Raw genomic sequence first — 16,891 nt, 5'->3', positions numbered from 1 at the left:
GTCCCAGAAATGCTCGTTACCAACTTAGCTCTGGGGAGCTTATTCCTCAGAGTCCTTATGTTTTCTCGCCTTGCAGTTTTCCTTGGATTAAGGTGGCACCTAAATCATGGTTGCAGCTGTCACCGTGGTCCTGCTACGCCCTGCAATGCCCTGCTATGCCTTGCTACGCCATGAACTACTACTACTATTATTTCTAGTCATAGTTCCATTATCTTTATTGTGACTGTTATTGCCACTGTTCATCACACCCCCAACCGGCACCGTCAGACACCGCCTACCAAGAGCCTGGGTCTGTCCAGCCCAGTCTCATGGCAGTTTGTGAAATGGTCACGTTATTGAATCCATTGATTCGTGTACTGAACACAAATTTTAAAGTAATGTATTTCAATGGGAAGCATATTTTGTAATCACAGAATGGTTACGGTAGCGAGAAGTATTATATATTATTATATATAGAAACTCCGCGCAGGGAGGTTGGTCGGGGTGGTGGATGGGTCAAACAACACAGGACTTTCACACCGGAGACCGGGGATCCCGTCCTGCATGTTGCAGTTCCTTTCCACGTTATTCTGCCACAGAGACTGCGGATCATGTCCCTGTGCCCGGGGATCGCGTTCCGTGTGTTGCGGTCCGTCCCGTTGTGGTCCGTCCCGTTGTTGTGGCCGGCGTGTGGCATTTCATTTCCCCGTTGTTGCGTCCCCCAGAGCAGCCCAGTGTCGTGGCAGTTCGTGAAATGGTCACGTTCGAAAATCGTGACCTGTACACGAAATAAACGAGAAAATCGTGACCTGTACATGAATTAATAAATCAAAATAACGTGACTATTTACGAACTGGCGTGAGACCGTGTTGGTCTGTCCCAGGTTTCTCCCTCTGTCTCTCTCTCTCTCTCTCTGTCTCTCTCTCTGTCTCTCTCTCTCTCTGTCTCTCTCTCTCGCTCTCTGTCTCTCTCTCTCTCTCTGTCTCTCTCTCTCTCTCTCTGTCTCTCTCTCTCTCTCTGTCTCTCTCTCTCTCTCTCTCTGTCTCTCTCTCTGTCTCTCTCTCTCTCTGTCTCTCTCTCTCTCTCTCTGTCTCTCTCTCTCTCTCTGTCTCTCTCTCTCTCTCTCTCTCTGTCTCTCTCTCTCTCTCTCTCTGTCTCTCTCTCTCTCTCTCTGTCTCTCTCTCTCGCTCTCTGTCTCTCTCTCTCTCTCTCTCTCTCTCTCTCTCTCTCTGTCTCTCTCTCTCTGTCTCTCTCTCTCGCTCTCTGTCTCTCTCTCTCCCTCTGTCTCTCTCTCTCTCTCTCTCTGTCTGTCTCTCTCTCTCTCTCAGTCTCTGTCTCTCTCTCTGTCTCTTTGTCTCTCTCTCTCTGTCTGTCTCTCTCTCTCTCTGTCTCTCTCTGTCTCTCTCTCTGTCTCTCTCTCTCTCTCTGTCTCTCTCTCTCTCTGTCTCTCTGTCTCTCCCTGTCTCTCTCTCTGTCTCTCTCTCTCTCTCTGTCTCTCTCTCTCTCTCTATCTCTCTCCCTGTCTTTCTCTCTCTCTCTCTGAGTCAGAGCTGAGTGTGTGAGTGTGTGTGAGTGAGCTGCAGTGTTTGTAGTTTTTCTTACTTTTCTTTTTGTTGTTTTTGATAATTTAATTTAGTTTTGGTTAGTTTAGTGGTATAGGTCACTTTATATTTAATGTATAGTACTTTTTGGTGGTTAGTTTGGTTTATTTGGGTGGATTTTTCTCCTGCCGGCGTCTCGCCGGTCGGCGTGTGCAGCTGCCATGGTGAATGGAGAGGGGTTCTCCACACTCACTAGAAAACATGGAGTAAAGATCTGTCCTAGTTTCCCGTGTAGCGTGGAGGACATTAGTTTAGCTGTCGGGCACGGTAGTATTATGTCGGCCGCTCGGATGAACGGCGCCGTGGTCATCTTCCTGGACCGGGAGGACAAGGTGAACCAAGTCATCGAGGCAGGCATCACAGTGAATGAAATGTTTGTTCAGGTGCTACCGCTCACACTACCAGCTACAAAGGTAGTCCTGTCAAACGTCCCACCGTTCATCTCTGATGGGTTTCTCAGCAGAGAGTTGTCCAGACACGGGAAGATAGTCTCCCCCGTTAAAAAGATCCTGTCTGGATGTAAATCTCCGTTGTTGAAACACGTAGTGTCTCACCGCAGACAGCTGTATATGATACTGAACCATCGGAATGAGGAGCTCAACCTCCGCTTCCATGTTAAAGTAGATGATTATGAATACGTGATTTTTGCAACTTCATCAGGGATGAAATGTTTTGGTTGTGGAGAGGTGGGACACACGGTGAGGGCCTGCCCGAGACGAGGTGATCCGAATCCTCCCGGTCTGGGAGGGGCAGCTGGTGCCGAGGCGGGGCCGCCCCCCGCTCCCCGGAGGTACCGGGGGTGCCGGGGGAGGGGGGGGCGGATGCCCAGCGGTCCGCTGCCGAGGCGGACCCCCCACCGTCCGGGGGTGCTGCTGCCTCGGTGCCGGCTGCCGCCACCGAGCGGCCGATGCCCGCTCCGCGTGCTGCACAGCGGTGTGGTGATGCCGTGTCTGACCAGACGCACCGGGTGAGTACTGTAGATACACCGGGTGTTAGTGTGAATGTTGAGAGAGAGAATGTGAGTGAAGATGAGAGAAGTGTAGTGGGTGAGGAGGAAGAAAAAGAAAAAAAACAAACAGGTGAAGGTGTGTCTGGGGAACAGACAGGTGAGATTAGGGACACACAGGAGGGACCGTCAGGGGAGACAGGTGAGGTGCAGACTGATGAGGGTAATGAAAAGGTAAATGACATGGGTGAACAAAGTGTAAGGTGGAGTGAACAGGTGGAGGAGGTAGTGGAGGAGGAAGTGATGGAGGAGGTGGAGGCAGCAGTTAAATCAAAAACTGCTGCCAAACGCAGGAGGAAAACAAAAGATAGCTCCAGTGAAGCTAAGACAAGCAGAGTGAGTGAGGAGAGTGTGAGGAAGGTCTGCACGGAGGGCAGTGAGAGTGATGAATGTGTGTCGGATGAGAGTGAAGTTCCCAACTTCAGCAGCAGTCAGCAAAGACAGCTCTACACTGCTGATAAAATTAAAAGTTTCCTAAAACAAACGAAAAACCAGCAGGGTGTAAAAATAGAAGAGTTTTTTCCAGACTTGGTTCTGTTCTGCTCCTCTGTCAGATTTCATAACAGGCAAAAAGAAGAGTCTGAAATCACAGTCCAAGAGGGTTTTAGATTGAAGAAACTTGTGCTTAAAGCAAAAAAACAAATACGTCTTGATGATGGATTATGCTCCAATGTTAATTAATTTATTGTTTATTATTTTTGCTTTTAACATCTCACTTAATATGGATGTTTTTAAAGTTGGGAGTTTAAATGTAAATGGAGCCAGAAATGTAACTAAAAGAGCCAGTATTTATGAAACTATAAGAATAAAGAGACACACACTGACAGCAGCAACGAGGCCGACTGGAGGAGAGAGTGGGGGGGGAAGCCATCCTGAGCCATGGCTCTTCTCTGAGTGGAGGGGTGGGCTTCCTCTTCTCCACAGCTTTCTCTCCGCTCTCACTGGAGGTCAAGCATTTTATCGAGGGGAGGCTGCTTTTAGTCAAAGCTCGGTTTGATCATTTTACGGCTGTTTTTATTAACCTGTATGCCCCAACAACCGCTGCAGAGAGAAAGATCTTTTTAGAAAAGGTAGGTGGGGTTTTAAATGACTGTGCATCGGAGGATTTTTTATTCTTGGGTGGGGATTTTAACTGTACTGCAAATGATTTTTTAGATCGTAATCATGCAGAGCCGCATCCAGCTTCCCAGCATGCTCTGGGGCAGCTGGTCTCCACCCATGGCCTGGTGGATGTATGGAGAAGGATGCATGCAGACTGCCGACAGTACACATGGTCCCACCTCAGAGAGAGTAGGATCTCCTCAGCCAGATTAGATCGTATTTATTGTTTTAAACAACATTTTAATATTTTTAAAGTCTGTAATATTGTTCCTGCTGTTTTTACTGATCACTCTTTAGTTTTATGTCATGTTTTTATTAGGGATGTGAAGCCGAAAAGTGCCTACTGGCATTTTAACTCGGTTTTAACTTCTGACAAAAAATTTAGAGAGGTGCTTATTTATTTTTGGGATATTTTTAGACAGAGAAAGGGTGATTTTAGCAGTCTTAGGCAGTGGTGGGACCATGGTAAGACAAAAATCAAGCTTCTATGTCAACAGCACACCCTCAACATCAACATCTCCAGATCTATGCAGGACCTGGAGAGTGATATAGTGGAACTAGTGAAATTAAGTGAGTCCACAGGAGATCGAGGACATTTTGAAGTCCTCAAAATCAAAAAGCTAGCTTTAGCCGACCTGCTGGACGTTAAAGTACAGGGTGCACTGGTCAGGTCCCGATTCCAGACCATCTCGGAGATGGATGCTCCCTCTAGCTTCTTCTTCGGCCTGGAGAGGAAGAATGGACAGAGGCGGGTAATCCACACACTGCTTTCAGACACAGGGCAGGAGATCATGGAGCCGAGGCAGATCAGAAGGCGAGCCGTAGAGTTCTACTCCTCCCTCTACTCAAGCCAGTATGAGGAGCAGGAGGCTCTGCAAGAGGAGTTCCTGAGTGGGCTACCTCAGGTCTCTGCGGAGACCAACTCCTGTCTGGAAGCGCCCATACAGTTCCAGGAGGTCCACGCTGCCCTGCAGAATATGCATGTATATATATATATATATATATGAGTTTTTTAAAGCCATCTGGGACATTTTAGCACATGATGTTTTAGATGTTTTTAATGAAAGTCTGTCCTCTGGCTCCATGCCCATGTCCTGCCGCAGGGCGGTGGTTACGCTGCTACCAAAAAAAGGCAACCTGCAGGACATTAAAAACTGGCACCCTGTGTCTTTGCTCTGTGTGGATTACAAGCTTCTGTCCAAAGTCTTTGCCTCCAGGCTGGGGAGAGCTATGGAGCAGGTCATCCATCAGGACCAGACCTACTGTGTGCCCCTGCAGGTCCATGGTGGACAATGTCCACCTTATTTGTGATGTTTTGGAGGTCTCCAGCTCGTTGGGGTTTAACACTGGTCTGATTTCTCTGGACCAGGAAAAGGCTTTTGACCGCGTTGAACACAGCTTCCTCTGGAAAGTAATGGGGAAGTTTGGGTTCAGCGCTGGTTTCATAGCCAAGATCAAGGTGTTGTACAGTGAGGTTGAGAGTGTGCTGAAGTTTAACGGCAGTCTGTGTGCTCCTTTTAGAGTGTGTAGAGGCGTCCGGCAGGGCTGTGCTCTGTCCGGGATGCTCTACGCACTCTCCCTAGAACCCCTCCTCTGCAGACTACGCAATAACATTGAAGGTCTGATTTTACCTGGTTTTAATGAGAACATGGTTTTATCTGCTTATGCTGATGACGTCATTGTTTTTATTAAGAGCCAGCATGAGTTAGACGTTTTAGAAAACACTGTTTCTGGTTTTAACATTTTATCTGCAGCAAGGGTGAACTGGAAAAAAAGTGAAGCCCTCGCTGTTGGTGAATGGCATGACGGTCTCCCGGTTCTCCCCCAACATCTGGCCTGGAAAAGAGACGGCCTGAAATACCTCGGTATATTCCTCGGTAATGAGGTCATGGTGCGGAGAAACTGGGAGACCGTCATGGAAAAAATTGAAAACAAAATGAATAAATGGAAGTGGCTACTCCCTCAGATGTCATATAGAGGTAGAGTTTTAGTCTTAAATAACCTTGTTGCATCCCTTTTGTGGCACCGTTTAGCTTGTGTGGACCCCCCGTCAGGTCTACTGGAGGATTTTACATGGTGCTGTCGCCTCCAATGCTTTTATCTCTGTTCTTAACCCAGCTGTTCTTAGCCAGGGCCTTTTCTGTAACCTCCGAGAGACTGTGGACCACATGTTCACTGAGTGGAAGAGACTCACAGAGTTCTTCTCTCTTTTAACATTGGTTTTTAGTCTTTTTAATGTAGTTTTTACTGAGAGGGTTTTTATTATGGGAGCTGCCTACAAGAAGGCACAAAAAGAAAAATGGCAGCTCCTGAACTACCTTTCAGGTGAAGCTAAAATGGCGATTTATATAAGCAGAAAGAACAGGGTGGAGAACAGAGAGGGGCAGGAGACCAGGACAGTCTGGCTCTGTAACATCAGAACAGAGAGGGGCAGGAGACCAGGACAGTCTGGCTCTGTAACATCAGAACAGAGAGGGGCAGGAGACCAGGACAGTCTGGCTCTGTAACATCAGAACAGAGAGGGACAGGAGACCAGGACAGTCTGGCTCTGTAACATCAGAACAGAGAGGGGCAGGAGACCAGGACAGTCTGGCTCTGTAACATCAGAACAGAGAGGGACAGGAGACCAGGACAGTCTGGCTCTGTAACATCAGAACAGAGAGGGGCAGGAGACCAGGACAGTCTGGCTCTGTAACATCAGAACAGAGAGGGGCAGGAGACCAGGACAGTCTGGCTCTGTAACATCAGAACAGAGAGGGACAGGAGACCAGGACAGTCTGGCTCTGTAACATCAGAACAGAGAGGGACAGGAGACCAGGACAGTCTGGCTCTGTAACATCAGAACAGAGAGGGGCAGGAGACCAGGACAGTCTGGCTCTGTAACATCAGGGCCAGACTCTGGTTAGATTTTAGGTTTTATAAACACACTGGAGACATTGATGCTTTTAAACAGCGTTGGTGTTTTAATGACATTGTTTGTTCTGTTGTTGATGACGAGCTGGTTTTTGCACAAGTTTTTATCAGATGATATTCTTTTAAAATCAAATACTGAGATTTTAATGCATTAGCACTTTATTTCATTGTGAACATGCACAAATGATAAATATGTAAATAAAGTTTTTTTGTAAAAATCAAAAAAAAAAAATCTGTCTCTCTCTCTATCTCTATCTCTGTCTCTCTCTCTCTCTCTCTCTGTCTCTCTCTCTCTATCTCTATCTCTCTCTCTATCTCTGTCTCTGTCTCTCTCTCTCTCTCTCTCTGTCTCTCTATCTCTATCTCTGTCTCTCTCTCTCTGTCTCTCTCTCTCTATCTCTATCTCTGTCTCTGTCTCTCTCTCTCTCTTTGTCTCTCTCTGTCTCTCTCTCCCTGTCTCTCTCTCTCTCTCTCTCTCTCTCTCTCTCTCTGTCTCTCTCTCTCTCTCTCTCTCTCTATCTCTGTCTCTCTCTGTCTATTTTCATGATCTGGTTGTTATGATATGATAAAAGTACGCTAGGAGCACTCTCATACATATTACATATTTTAAGAATAGCTGATTGTTGGCGCAGTAAAGCGCTGCAGTGGGTGTGCGGTTCTTGTGCGTATACTATGAAATAGAATCCTTCCGGCGCCGACAGTAACTTCGTTAAAAACGTTAGCCAAAATATGAGATATTTGTAACATGTAATGTTACTCGCGTGTAATAACTCGCACAACGATTCTTTTTTATTCACAGTCACTAGAGACGCTTTTTAACGCCATTAATGTCAGTCAGAGACTAGTCTCACATTGTCAGACCTTCCTCCACAGCTCTGAGGAGGAAAGTCTGACTACTCCACACAGCATTCCAGGATGGGAGAAAAAAGTGCTCTGGTTTATTGACATTTCTTTAAACCAATCACAATCGTCTTGGGCAATGCTATGTGCCGGACGGAGCCACGGTGCCTCTGCTAAATAGTCTCAGGAAGGAACTTGTTTTGGTGGAACATGTGGACGTTCAAAAGTAGTTTTAGTCGTGCGAGAGAAAACTCTGATTGGACAGATAGTCTAGCTAGCTGTCTGGATTTACCCTGCAGAGATCTGAGGAGCAGTTAACCATAGTCCTCACAAATCCACCGGAGGTTAGAACGCCAACACAAAGGAAGAGGAAGGTAACAGACACCCGGCCAAAAATAGCAACATCCGGCAGAATTTCCGGCGGCAACGGAACAATATAGACTAGTCAGAGACAGTCTTAATTAAATACTTTGTTTCTTCACAGAAACTTGAGCAATATTTAAATACCGCGTGATACTTTGCTACTTGACCCACAGTTTGTTTACCTCATAGAGGTCGATCATGACGTTGCCCTCGGGGCCCATGCTGCTGACCACGTTCTCCAGTGCCAGGGTGTAGTAGACCCCCGACGTGTCTGACACGTACAGGTTGTAGGTCTCGTTCTGGTTCCACTCCTGTACGGCTGCAACCACACGGTTTTCATCCGTACTGATCACATGCAGGTCCTAGCAGAGAGGCAAAGTTAACACCAGTAGGGGATCACAATGATGCATAAAATAACTGTCTACTACAGGGTCTTATATTTCTTTGTAATATCTTCTTTATGTCCTGTGGTTTTTCTTGTTTTAAAGAGATATGTTGAATTTGTATATGATGAGAAAGACATAGTTATATGTTGTTTCAACGAGAAGGTTTCTTCATTTGGTAGGTAATAAAAGTCAAGTCAATTTTATTATAGCCCAATATCACAAATCTCAAATTTGAAAAATGGTGTGTGTGTGTGTGTTTACCTTTCCTTGTAATTTAAAATAAAAGGCAAATACCTTTTAAATATGCTCCTTGAATATATACCCCTTAAAAAGAATAAAATAATTTGTTTACTTTTGCATTTTTTTGCTCTAAAATGAATAGAATAAATAAGCAGCTAACCTGCATACACTCTAATTTGTAGTTGGCCTTTATGAGGGCTTCTCCTTAAAATCAAAATCATGATATCTTATGTCTCAATGAGAACTCAACAAGCTTTTACATTGTATCCTGTTTTACACTCCTGCTGGGTTTAATCATATTCAATAATCAGAGTATCTACATCTTTTGTATTTCCGTACTTTAACTAAGAGGATACTACAACCATTAACACTATATCAGGCTTGTTGGGCACAGATTATGCTTCAGAGGCCATGCTGTTTGGTTGTGTGCTTCATCTACCTCTTACTGTGCCAATAACACCTTGCAGTAAGCCGACAGCAACCGGTGCGCCTAGGGCTTGATTGAATAAAACATGTCTAATTGTCAGTAGGGATGTGACAAGCGAGGCCATGCGCACACGGAGCAGCACAGAATAACAATTCCGGAAAAGACTGTGAGAGTTACTTTTACCTTGATTTGCCCATAAATAACAAAGAGAGTGTCACGCAGAGCCGGCGATGAACTGATGCCTGACTGCAACTTTAGCCCACATACCAAACTGAGCTGGAAGCATATTACGTGCCTTTGAATGCAGAAAACTTCCATGAACTGCAGCATGAGCAACTTAATTTGAAATTTGTCTCATATATTCTTGGTGACCAATAATGAGATATGGACTCTTACCAAGGATCAATTCATTATTTTTTAAAGGTCCCATATCATGCTCATTTTCAGGTTCATACTTGTATTTTGATGTAATACTAAAACACATTTACATGCTTAAATGTTCAAAAAACACATTATTTTTCTCATACTGTCTGTCTGAATATACCTGTATTCACTCTCTGTCATTCACCGTTTTAGCGCCTGTCTCTTTAAGCCCCTATCCTAAAAACGCCCAGAGTGCTCTGATTGGTCAGTGTTTCAGGGTCTTCAGCATCTGCACTCTCCGCGTCTCTGCACTGTCATTGCAGCCAGAGAATGACTGTAGCCGTACTTTCTACCTATATATAGTATAATTGTGACATGACAACTGTACGGAAGTCCTGACGGCTCATTTAAATGCATTATTTCTGAATACGGGCTGTGTGTGTTTCTCTGTGGATTGAGCATTGTGATACTTAACAGTATTTACACAGCACCTCGATCTGCTTTATAATCAAACAAGACATGAAAATCTCACTTTTTACAATATGGGATCTTTAATCATGAAGAGTATCTGCTCATGTTAATTGAATTTTATTCAGGCGGTAAATGTGTTACCTTGGGCAGTGTGTACTTGGGCAGCTTCATTGGTGTAAAGACATCCCTTTTAGCAGACACATAGTAGATTGGCCTCCCTGCAGCTGACACCTTAAGGTGATGAAACCGTTAAGTGAAAACATTTTGGAGACATAACACAACAGACAAAGCATTTTTCACCAACAGGGGACACATAGCACCTCTCTAAGAATGACCTCAAAAAATGTCCCACAAAACCCTTGCACTTGTGCCTCATACACTGCTCTAATGTTTTTCACTGAGCAAACTGGACAATTACCTACCTGGACAAACACATACTCATCTTGCACCACCAGAGAATTGGGGTCAATGTAGCCGGGGAATGGTTTGCCCTTGTTGGCATCTGTGCAGTTCTGCAGCTTGCAGGTGACATACAGCGCCTCTGCTCCTCCACACACACACACACACACACACACACACACACACACAAAGACACACACATACACACACATCAAGCCATGGCATCAGTGACGGTATTAGCCAATGAAGAAAGGCAGCCTTCACCCAAAACCAGGCGGCCTCTTTTGGCTTCCTACATTACTCGTGTCAATAAAGTGGTCCCAGAAAGGGAGGAGCCGGGCGGAGGGGAAGACAGATGACCAGAGAGGCCAATTGCTTTCTTTGTCTTCAATCGCAGCGCTGGGAGAGAGCCTGTCCCCACATGTTAGCCTCTGCCAAATATATGTCGGCTTCGCCCACAAGCACATGATCAATAGTGATGAGTCTCTGGCTGTGCGACCGTAACATCTGACACGACTGATGTTTGCTATGTGTGTTTGTATGATTGGCTTTTCTTTATTGTGTTAGCCTCAAAGAGAGTGTTCTGACAGAAAGGTGGCACTGATATTGTACTTTGAAAGTTTTTTTTTTAAAGCTAAGTGAGAGATGAAAGATTACAGTAATAAAGTTGTACTCCCAACAATTTGTCTTGCATTTCCACAAAGTTAGGGGGCTCACAAGACAGATTGTAAAAATTGTCAGAATTGAAGAAGAAGCAGCGGCTGAGCTATCCTGACTTTCAGTCTCTCGGTTCCCAGTTTAGTACACACTATACCTCTCTGCTCTGCTGTGTGGAGTGCGGACATCGCTCAGAATGCCCTCCATTTTCCAAAATGCAAAGCTTGTCTCTAAATGAATTAGGCTGAAAGCTGCATGGCAATACCGAATCTAACTGGCATGTGAATACAGATGCAAATACGGGGGGCTTGGTTTGCGCTCTCCCTGCTCTGACTGAGTAATGTGAAAAGTGTTATGTTTTATCTAATTCAAGTTGTTTTAAAAAATCACATATTATTTGCACCGTTGTGACGAAAAGAGAGCTGAGCCAGAAGGCAAAGCTCTCAATCTACCGGTCAGTTTTCGTTCCTACCCTCACCTATGGTCATGAAGGCTGGGTCATGACCGAAAGAACGAGATCCAGGGTACAAGCGGCCGAAATGGGTTTCCTCAGGAGGGTGGCTGGCGTCTCCCTTAGAGATAGGGTGAGAAGCTCAGTCATCCGTGAGGAGCTCGGAGTAGAGCCGCTGCGCCTTCGCGTCGAAAGGAGCCAGTTGAGGTGGTTCGGGCATCTGGTAAGGATGCCCCCTGGGCGCCTCCCTAGGGAGGTTTTCCAGGCACGTCCAGCTGGGAGGAGGCCTCGGGGAAGACCCAGGACTAGGTGGAGGGATTATATCTCCAACCTGGCCTGGGAACGCCTCGGGATCCCCCAGTCGGAGCTGGTTAATGTGGCTCGGGAAAGGGAAGTTTGGGGTCCCCTGCTGGAGCTGCTACCCCCGCGACCCGTTACCGGATAAGCGGAAGAAGATGGATATTATTTGGCAGTGGACACATTGGAAAGTGTAAAATATAGGGTTTCTGGAATTATTGTTGCCGTGCTTGAATGATAAAAACTCTTAAAGCTATTAATCTAAATACATGACTAATTTATTCTAATTCTACTGAGCTCCGTCGTTGGAGTTCTCGATCCCAGAGCGCTAAATCCTTTAAACGCTTTTTACAGTAAATGCTAAATCCTACATTTCCCATAATGCTGCGCCCAATACAATTTTTGTTTTTCAGACACTTCCATCCTGCCTAACACCCACATCTTAGGCTGTAAGGCAGGCTTTCTGTTTCAGGACATTATATGCTTACAGGCTGAGTAGCACTCCCCATGACTGGAAACTGACCTCTCATATGGAGACCCCTTTAAAACATAATTTCATAAAGGTTTTATATCGATTGCGAATACATGATTTGTCCAGACTAACATTAAAGTATGGAATTGTTTGGACAGATAATAATACAGATAATTAAATGAAGAAAAAAATGATGGGTGGGGGGGAACTGAATTTTTTTTAAGGATTCCGACATCAGACTCAGAAAGCAAATCAAGTCAAAAACTATATACCAACCTGCAATATCCCAGCGTTCATTGTCATTCAGAGGGATGAGTGATATTTCTCTATACCTACGTGATTGCCACTGAGCTGAATCACTTGCTTTTAAAAGCATTCTAATATATGCATTACTTTTCTCTCCGTTGTCATTGTGTGTCCCCAGACTCGGCTATTTCCGCTGTCCCTTCGTATTACCCTTCAGCAGAATAGTCCACACAACTCCCAATTCCTCTCTACTTTAGCACAATGCTCACGATACAGTACAAAGACACGAGAAAATGGAGCGCTGAACTCGGAATTCAATTACTCACGTCCTTCAGAGATGCTGGTTTCCAGGTGAATTAAGCCTGGCTCTTTGTCCAAACCCATTTTCGACCTGAAAGGCAGACAAATGTGTTTTAAGAACATCACCATTGGTCTTTTGCCTCCGGGCAGATGCCACCAACTGTGCTGTCTGACCTGATAGATTGCACGCTGAAAAGTCATACAAATGTACAACTACAGAGAGGTTAAATCATGTGCTATGCCAGTTGTGGTAAACTTCAGCAGGAATTGCGATGTCTTTGTCTTCATTGTTAATGGCAGTTTAAAGTGGGAGGGAAAAGGACCTCAGGTTTACTATGTGATTTAAATGTTTAGAGCCCCCAGAAGGTCCTTTTCCATCCAGACAGATGGAGGAAGATGTTTCCTGACATCATTAGGAGAGGAAAAGCCATTGATTTTCTCTCTACTGTAGGGATGTCCGCAGATGGAACAGCATATAATCATTACGGCATTAAATATGTATTAAAAAGACTGGGGGATCAGAGGAGAGGCAGCACACACATGGAGACAGAACGGGGAGGCGGAGACAGATGGGGGAAGAAAGAGAGAATGTGTCCACAGGTAGCACACACACATCAATGGAAAGAGAAGGATAGATAAATAAAGGGGTCTGTGTGAGGGGAAAAAGAAGCAGACACTGTGAGAGACCTCCATTGCTTCTAATCATTCTACTTATTGGTAGTATCGGTGATTTCCCAGATGAAACACAACTGTGAATAGGATGGTCTACTTATCCAAACCCCATTTCCATTTTCACTGAATAATCCATTCAGGTACCCAAGAACAGTGTGAGGCAGGCAAAGAATAACTCTTTGAGTTAGTGGAGCTATATAGTTAGTCTAAACTTGTATATTTTTACCACTGAGTGAGCTCAGCTTCGAAGTTGCGTACCTACAGTAGTGTCTCTTAGTATGTATGACACTAGTTTGGACAGCTGCGTGGTCTCGGAGGACACTTTTGCCTTGCAAAAAATATCACATTCAGGCAGCTCCAGATGTTTTCGTAGAGATTTGTAATGTCATATGCAAAACATTGCACGGCGGCATTAGCTAAGCTCACAAACTGATTACAGCTGAACGCAGGCGGTGGAATATCCAGCACCGCACCTTACACAACCAAACCAGTGCTATGTGACCGAGCGCTGCGTGGGTTGACAAAAAAACGCAAATGAGCTTACGACTCTTTATCTTCTTTATGTCTTTGGTGGTCACATGTACAGCAGACATAAGCTCCCTCTGCAGCCTCATTACCAGGGTTACCACCACACAGTGTGCGTACCAAAATAGAACTCTGACAGCTTCTGCAGCATCAGCCCTCCAGGCTCCCTTCACTCCTGGCTGCCCAGCTTGTTACTACCCTGACAGTTTGTTGAGGTGAGAGCTTTTTGTTACAGTTAGTTACTGCATAGAGGCCAGACATGTTAGATAGCACTGAGTTGGACAGCACATGTGACCTGATGTCGGTGAGACTTCACCCAGAAAACAGCCGTATGGGTCGACTGTGCAAGCAGCTTAGAGATTCTTGTTAGGCGGCGACCTCTCTGGGCTGTAGTAATTATCGTGAGAGCAAACGAGGAAGTGAGGTAACAAAGTATAACTCCGATTCTCCACTGGGCGTTCCGGCTGCACTGCGGTTTTTCGCATGAAAATAGACCTGACACGTATCTTAAGCGGAGCGGGGAGCCGCTTCATGCACGCTTCTGGGACGCGCCGTGGCATGGCTGGTGGAATATCAAGCATTGACTTGAATGGCAGCGTTTGCTCACGGGGGCAGACAAGCCCAGTGGAAATTAGGGGTAAGAGCGCCAAATTCAGCATATAGGTTGGGTTGGTGGATGGGTCAAACAAACACAGGACTTTCACTCAGGAGCTGGGGGTTCCTGTCCCGTGTGAAAACAAAAGTCAACTGTCTTTTTGAAATTAACTAAGTTTTTCTATGAGTTTTTAGTCCGTGACGCAATGACTTTCATGACATTGTGTTATGTCCCCATTTTTAGTACTTCTACATTAGCCAATCCCTGATGTTTAACTGACCCTAAGGCAATGTTCACACTTGGCGTCTTTTTTTTTAAGCTGCCAGCGTCTGTTTTACATTATAATCCTATGGAGTAAATTGTGTTTTCAAAAACGTCCCGAGCGCTTTCTGAAACGCCGCCGCTGATGTTTTTTTCTGCAGCTCAGAGCGTCTTTTAGAAGTTGAGAAAAAGCTCAACTTTTCTGAAAAAGAAACGCCCTAAGTGAAGCGCTTTTTTGACAGGTGAGTAGCAATACCTGACATTTCCATAACAACAAGAAAAAATGGAGAAGGTGCCGATAGAAAGACTAGTTGTGCTAGTGTCGGAGCACAGTGAGTTATATAAGTCTGCAAAACTGTACCATAAAATACACCATAAAGAGGCTGTGTGGGCAAAACTATCTTGCCTGTTAGCTAACATAGATACTGTAGCGGTAGGTGTTGTTATAGCAACAAAGGACGCTCTTGGCTGCTTTTGGAACCTAAATGCTGCCAGTGTTTTTTTAACTGCAAAAGCACCCTAGTCAACTTCTTCTTGTCAAAAAAGATGCCAAAGTGTAAACATGGCCTAACTAAGTATTTTAACTTAACTAGTTCTGTTTCACAACGTCAACTACGTGTTTAAAACTGTTCCTGTTATGTTAAATACGGTCACATGACTCACTCCAGACTGGCACATTATATCATAATTTGGCTTTAAAGGCCTTGCGGAGAGGATTAGATTATTTCAATCTTCATACTTTATTTCATCTCAAAGGATAACAACAGTGATGGTAAAATGCAGCTTGGTGAACCACTGTCTTTATTTTCTGAGCTCACTAGATGGCGCTCTCTGTTCAACAAAGGGTTGAAAACACACTGAATTGCCATTCCTTTAACCTTTTTCTTTGAACAGAGAGCGCCATCTAGTGAGCTCAGAAAATAAAGACAGTGGTTCACGAACCTTCATTTGACCATCACTAGGTAACAATACTCAGATTGCACCCAAAAACTGATATTGAAGCCTCTCTCCACAGCTGAAAACTGTTATATAATGTAAATGTCTGCCACAGAGGAAGATCAAGACTGTCAGACACATAAATAATCAAAATCTTAAAAACCTCTCTGGCTCATCTGCTCCTCACTTTGTGGAGAGACAGTGACGTTTTCTGTCCAGGACATTTACAATGTCCACAGTGCTCTCCATTTGGCGATGACTTCAACGTTAGTTTTACTGATAGCCGTCACGCAATTATTGTTTCCTAACAACAATACAACAGTGTACAAGAACTGCATGTGATATACATGTATGTTTAAGAATTTACAATGCTTTATATTTTTAGAATTAGTGTACATTCTTTTAGCTTGATGTGCTCAGGAAGTACACGTTCAATAGTTTTCCAGAGTTATCTGAACTATGGACAAATCGTACACGTGTAAAAGACTAATTATGAAAATATAAATTAATTAGAATTAGGGCTGAGTGATTCATTCTTTCTATATTGAAATTGCAGTTTGAATAAGTAATTGTCATTATGCATTTTAATGAATGACTTAAGCTGTAGGGAAAGCGCATTTACGGTTCACTAGTTAACTAGTAAGCGCAAATTTGCCATACTAGTTCGCTAGTAGGGCATAAAATGTCTACTAGTACCACTAGTAAGGTCAAAGGGCACACTAGTAGTACTAGTGGCATCCTTCTCGGTCTTACTAGATGTCGTTTGATATCGCAGATATGTATTTAATGCTCAAACGGCTTGCCAGGTCTGCATACTGGTACAATTAACATTCAGTCAAAGATGGTTTCCTCAAAAAATAAACATAAGTTTTTCTTATTTTGATGTTTGGAAAGGTAGTTTGTTCAAAAACAATAAGAGATTGGTGAGGTCTTGGAAGGTTCTCAGTCATCCAGGTCATAGTTATCCAAAGAAGGGTTCAAATCAAGGGCAACTTGGCTTTGTTAAAGGTGCTTTGAAGACATTTTGTCTTTCATCCGAGAGACTTCTTCAGTTCTGACTGAACGGTAGGGAAACCCAGCTTAGAGGTTAAATAGCTGGGTTTCTCTACTGTTCAGTTCACCGTTAACCAAGTCCAGTTGACCTTAATTTTAATGCTTCCTTGGATGAGAGAGTGGTGAGGTCTTTCTAGATCAAAATCTGGCAGCTTATATCACATACTTTTCAAACAGTTAGCAGCTAGCCTGCTTGTGGTTAAGTGTAAATGACCGAGAGCTACTGGGTTTTAAACTGGATTTTCACAGTTAAAGGTTTAAGCTCATCATATAATAGTTTAAAGCGTATCTAACAGGTTAGAGAGCAGACTGCTGGTATTTGGAGCAGTGAACTTGT

General features: G+C 44.4%; 1 protein-coding gene across 6 annotated transcripts in view; it reads right to left on the bottom strand.

Annotated features, from left to right (window-relative positions):
- LOC116048443 (VPS10 domain-containing receptor SorCS1) overlaps nt 1-16,891 on the bottom strand; it is a 240,705-nt gene that overhangs the window by 60,428 nt on the left and 163,386 nt on the right. For all 6 annotated transcript variants that reach the window (XR_004897076.1, XR_004897075.1, XR_004104639.2 and 3 more), the window contains exons 6-9: nt 12,539-12,603; nt 10,113-10,231; nt 9,832-9,921; nt 7,986-8,165 (exon numbers count right to left, since the gene is read on the bottom strand). Coding sequence is in view for 3 of the 6 variants with exons in the window: in XM_031297563.2 (XP_031153423.1) it covers nt 7,986-8,165; nt 9,832-9,921; nt 10,113-10,231; nt 12,539-12,603 (454 nt within the window). In the remaining 3 variants the exon portion in view is untranslated. The remainder of the gene's footprint in view (nt 1-7,985; nt 8,166-9,831; nt 9,922-10,112; nt 10,232-12,538; nt 12,604-16,891) is intronic.

This window comes from Sander lucioperca, chromosome 4, assembly GCF_008315115.2.
Source record: "Sander lucioperca isolate FBNREF2018 chromosome 4, SLUC_FBN_1.2, whole genome shotgun sequence".
Taxonomy (NCBI): domain Eukaryota; kingdom Metazoa; phylum Chordata; class Actinopteri; order Perciformes; family Percidae; genus Sander; species Sander lucioperca.
This window is presented reverse-complemented; position numbering and strand designations above follow the sequence as displayed.